Here is a 4760-nt window from a genome sequence, read left to right on the forward strand (position 1 = left end):
CAAAGATCTAAAACAGACAAAACAACAAAGGCATTCATCGTTCGAAAGAAATTTTTGGAATGACCAAGACCATTTCCTCACTGAAACACGAGACAGCACCCATAAGTATGGCACCACACCACTTGTCTTCATATTGGCCACTAGTGCGACAAAAAGACGCACCATTATAAACATTGACCCCCCCCCCCCCCCCCCCCCCCCCACACAACACCCACCTATGGCCAGTCAGGAAGTGTGTGGGATCATAACGAGTCAGAAACACAGTACTTCACACTTCTCTCACCACCGGTTATTTTATATGTAAAAGGTCTTTTTTTCCCATAACAACACAGTCTACTAGGACTACTGGCAATTCAGATTTTTAAAAATACCGTTGCTGAAGTTGTTTGAACCCTTCTTTGTTTTCGTTAGAGGTTACAAAGACCAGAAATGTCAAAACATAACGGTCACGATGAAAAGGCTGGACTTGGCCAAAAACGAATCGGCGCGGCATTGGGGACTACGGTGATGTTCGTCACCGAATGAAACTATAAGTCTACAGAAACATTTTGTCCACCAATTTCAGAAAAGTTTAAACCAAAATGAGGCCCTTCAGAACTTAGGCAGACAAAGATCTAAAACAGACAAAACAACAAAGGCATTTATCAGTCGGAAGACATTTTTGGAATGACCAAGACCATTCCCTAACTTGAACACGAGAGAGCACCCGTTAAGTATGGCAACACACCACTTGTCCTCATAACAGCCAATAGCGCTACAAAAAGACGCACTATTATAAACATTGAAAAAACCCCCCACAAAATTTGGAAAAATGTCCTTTCTTTTAGGCAGTGACAATCGCTAACGTTAAAAAATGTTGGATACTCTAATGCAGTGATTCTCAATTTGTAGCTCAGGACCCAAAAGTGGGACACTGACAGCTACAAAAAATTACACATATTCTAATTCAGATTTTTGTTCTGCAGTACAGAGGTGTATCAAGTACCCACATGGAACATATTTTGTTAAACGACAGGAAGTGGAGCTGCCTCGCACTGAATCTACTACTCCGTAAACAAATACAGTGCAGCTCAGTCTCTGGCTAGCAAATGGCGATTGATTAGGTTTTGGAGGTACATCAAACTCACTTCAAACCGTTTTTGAAAATGTCATATAAATGTCTTGTCAGAGGCTATTTTTGCAACAAAAGGAAAATGCGGATCCCGTCAGTGCGCCACCAGTGTTGTCTGCGTATAACTTGTTGAATGGGTTGAATAATAACAATTTAAAAGCCATGAAAGTAAACATTTCGATGCTGATTTTCATTCATTCTATGTTCTATTTTATTTTTACAGTTGGAAAACCAAATTGTAAAATGTCATTCAAACAAATAATAAAGAACATCCAATTCAGCACAAAGGCTTCGTAGATTATTAAGTCATGAGCTTGTGGATGTGTTTCATTTCGCAGAGAAATACTGATTGAAGTATGAAGTAAGAAAATACATGACATCAAGTTCAAAGAGAGGATTCACTTTCAGAACAAACTTTTAGTTGAGTTTGAGTGGACATATTTCCACTGGGTCGGGCCAGCACAGGAACGGGCCAATGAAATGTCTGTCTAATCGTCCCCTCCCATTTGGTGTGATTCGTTTCAAGTCAGTAAACGTTTGATGCTGTCAAGGCGGATTTGCTGTTCACTTATCTTGCTGAAACGTAGACAAAATGCGGACGGGGCTTCTTCACCTGCTGCTCCTGCTGATCCCAGATGGAGGCAAGTCCACGCTGAAGGACAACGGATGTGCATAATGTCCATCACCCTGATTAACAGCTGTTTTTTTTTTCTGCTCAGAATGCGTCGCTGCGACCAACTTTACGACAGCGACAACGACAGTTGGGGAAAGTGTTTTTTTGAAATGTCCCCGTGACAACAAGTTCCTTGGGAGTCTTCTTTGGATCAGACTTGTTTCTGGAACCTTTCCTGAATTTTTATTTGGGACGCCAACTATCAATTCAGTCTCAATTAAAAATGGGACATTTAGCAGTGCACACCGCATCACAGCCAAACAAATGCCAGGAGAGTTTGTTCTGCAAATTCCTAATGTGCAGAAAAGTGACACTGCGGTCTATTACTGTTTGAAAGTGACTCAGCATGAATTGATGTTTTTGAGTGGAACATTTCTTCAGGTCAAAGGTAAAGTAGGTAAGACGCTTTGGGATGAAATCTAATGTCTCATTTGTTCCATCTCTGTTCATAGACAATTACATGAACTCAGCTGCTGCCACTCAAGACTCGGGGTCTGATGAGAGCCGCTCAGGACCGTCCGTGACTTTACGGTGCTCGGTCCTCCGCCCCTTTGGGAATAAAACATGTACAGACGAACACAAAGTATACTGGTTCAGATCTGGTACAGACGAGGCACATCCCAGCTTCATTTACGCTCATGAAGAATGTCAAAAGGTCAAAAAAGACTCGGTGCAGAAATGCTTTTATGCATTCTCAAAAAACCTCAGCTCCTCTGATGCCGGAACGTACTCCTGTGCCGTGGCCGCATGTGGGGAGATTTTTATGGGACGCGCAAGAGAGTTCACCAAAAAAGGTAAACATTTCGTCTTCAGTATTATCAATTGTGTGCTTTCATGTGTCAATTATTTTTTTGCTTTGTTTTTCTTGTATCATACAGATCAAAATGCGGATGGGTGTGATTTACTCCAGTATCTTATCTATGTCTTGGGTGCAGCTTTGGCCCTGAGCGTCATCTCTTTAGCCTTCCTCATCAAAAAGAGCATGACCCAAACATGTTTTTGCTGCAGAGGTAAGAGATTCTGCACATTAATAATCATCACTCAAGGTTTTTCAGATTTTTTGATCCGGGTAGAAATCCTTCCATGGAGCTCCTCGGATTTGTACACAGCAATTAAACATGACCAGCACGTGCACGCCTAAATTTTTTATATATTTTTCAGAAAACACATCATAACATCACAAATTCATCCATTTAGAGAAAAAAAATGCTATATTATCCGGAGAATGAAAAACCAAAAACCAAAAACTGTCCTCTGTTATTGAACAATAACAAAGATGCATTTTGTCGGAATAAAAAGTCGAGTTTTTCCGAGACGTTCCAAGAAAGTCGTAATATTGTGACATTGAAGTATATTTTATTCAAGATATGGCACCTTTATTTTCTAAAAATAATATAGACCTTTATTCCTGTCATAAGACACTTATTGTTGGGGGAAAAAAAAACCCTCCATGAATGCAGGGATATCAGATTTATGTGATGATCGATTATAATCACATCAGAGCTTTTAATTGGCCCATAGCTACGGGAGGGACGACTAATTGTTTGATTGGTGTGGCGGTCCCTTTATAAAAGCGTATCTATTTTTTCAAATGTTATGACATATTATTCTGGGGACCTCCGAGCGACGGCTCTCTCCCTAGTGACTGATGCATTTTCTCTCTCTAATATGCAGCTCATCCGCAAGCCCATGAAGAAACATCCACTGGTGTCCAGCAGGTCAGTCAAAAAAAATTCTCGGCTTGTTTGCTCCCATTTTACCTTCTTCTTGTGACGCGCATGACTTGTTTTCTCAGAGTGACGAGGACTCTTTGCTTTATTCCATGCCGAAAATAATCGCCAGGAAAAGTGGCAAAGGAGGCCAGATGGATGTGAGACGTCCGGACGAATTCAGTACATATACCGACGTTTGTGTCGTTAGACGAAATTTCAATGATCCCTCATTTTGAAAAAGTTACTCAGGAAAAGATGATGATCAATTTTCTTTCACGATAATATAAAAATGTTGAGGTTGGATTTGGAAGCGTCATGTCGTAAAGCGTCATCATTTGCTCATGTTTTACTTGAAAACCGCTGCAAATAAAATTGCAATATTTCTTTGTTTATTTTATTCTCGTGTGTCACAAGTCTTGAAATAAATATTCGGCGTGGTCATGATTCGAAAATGTTGCATGCTTTTTCCACTTCGGGCTGAAGTCAGGGTGAAGCCGTCGTGTTCTGCCTCGCTTCAACTTGAAGAGTCGTCAACCACAAGAAGCCTTCAACTTTCCACGCGGCAACTGTGGCAGGAGGTCTCGAGTGCTTGTGTGTGGAAGTGAGCAATCAAGTCGCTGCGTGTGTAGGTTGTTTCGGAGACATGCGGCATTTAGGGTTAGAAGGCCTGAAATGGGCTTGGCCGTGAGTGTGTGTGTGTGTGTTTGTGTGTTATCGTACGTTGATTGACAACTAGAAATTGTTCATCGGTGTGTATTTGAGCGAGGCTGGTTTTTGGGCCCTGCGATTGACGGGCAAACAGTAGCACACACTCAAGCATGCAGGATCGTGGCCTTCGAGGACTGGGGTTTGACCGCTGCGCAATCAAGGGTGTACCCCACTTCTTGCTCACTTTGGGATAGATGCGGGGAGATCCTCTCATCATTTTGAGAATCTACATCTCCAAAATTGCTATTTGACAGGAAATCCAAAAGACACCATTGTGCGGGCATTGTGCATGGGGATCTTGAGATAAATCTGTATTTTAAGTAGGACTCCTGATACTTTCTATGAAATGTTGCCTTCTTTTTCTTGAAAGACGGAGGCTCCTCTTCTGTCTCCTGGCTGGGCCTTTTCCCATTCCCAAAGATGTTTGTTTGTTACTTATTTTGTGAGCAGCTCGCAGAATGAGTAGCGAGCTCCTGGTTTTCGTTTTAGCGGTAACCTATCACGTGACTGAGGAGCGCGCTTTGACCTGCGTAAGGAGTGATACACTGTCGACAGA

The 4760-nt window shown here is 41.8% G+C and overlaps 1 protein-coding gene across 4 annotated transcripts; it reads left to right on the plus strand.

Moving 5' to 3' along the window:
* Window positions 1-1626: 1626 nt before the first annotated feature.
* On the plus strand, window positions 1627-3936 carry LOC109530932 (uncharacterized). Of its 4 annotated transcripts, XM_019894887.1 has the most exons (7): window positions 1627-1752; window positions 1831-2172; window positions 2237-2578; window positions 2663-2794; window positions 2874-2877; window positions 3478-3502; window positions 3580-3936. In XM_019894887.1, exons 1-7 carry the CDS (start codon window positions 1704-1706, stop codon window positions 3730-3732), a joined length of 1047 nt encoding a protein of 348 aa, XP_019750446.1. In that variant the 5' UTR covers window positions 1627-1703; the 3' UTR covers window positions 3733-3936. The 4 variants fall into 4 exon arrangements, with proteins under 4 accessions (XP_019750446.1, XP_019750444.1, XP_019750445.1 ...); XM_019894885.1 differs by lacking the exon at window positions 2874-2877 and having other exon boundaries at window positions 2663-2830; window positions 3459-3502; XM_019894886.1 differs by lacking the exon at window positions 2874-2877 and having other exon boundaries at window positions 3459-3502.
* Window positions 3937-4760: the final 824 nt, after the last annotated feature.

The sequence above is a fragment of the Hippocampus comes genome, unplaced genomic scaffold, assembly GCF_001891065.2.
Source record: "Hippocampus comes isolate QL1 unplaced genomic scaffold, H_comes_QL1_v1.1 scaffold1862, whole genome shotgun sequence".
Classification (NCBI taxonomy): domain Eukaryota; kingdom Metazoa; phylum Chordata; class Actinopteri; order Syngnathiformes; family Syngnathidae; genus Hippocampus; species Hippocampus comes.

Bases quoted from the DNA above. Each gene is read 5' to 3' on its own strand.
- LOC109530932 (XM_019894885.1), top strand. From the start codon at position 1,704: ATGCGGACGGGGCTTCTTCACCTGCTGCTCCTGCTGATCCCAGATGGA. The intron at 2,831-3,458 runs GTTTTTCAGATT...TCTAATATGCAG, and splicing joins ATTAATAATCATCACTCAAG to CTCATCCGCAAGCCCATGAA. The intron at 3,503-3,579 runs GTCAGTCAAAAA...TTGTTTTCTCAG, and splicing joins CATCCACTGGTGTCCAGCAG to AGTGACGAGGACTCTTTGCT.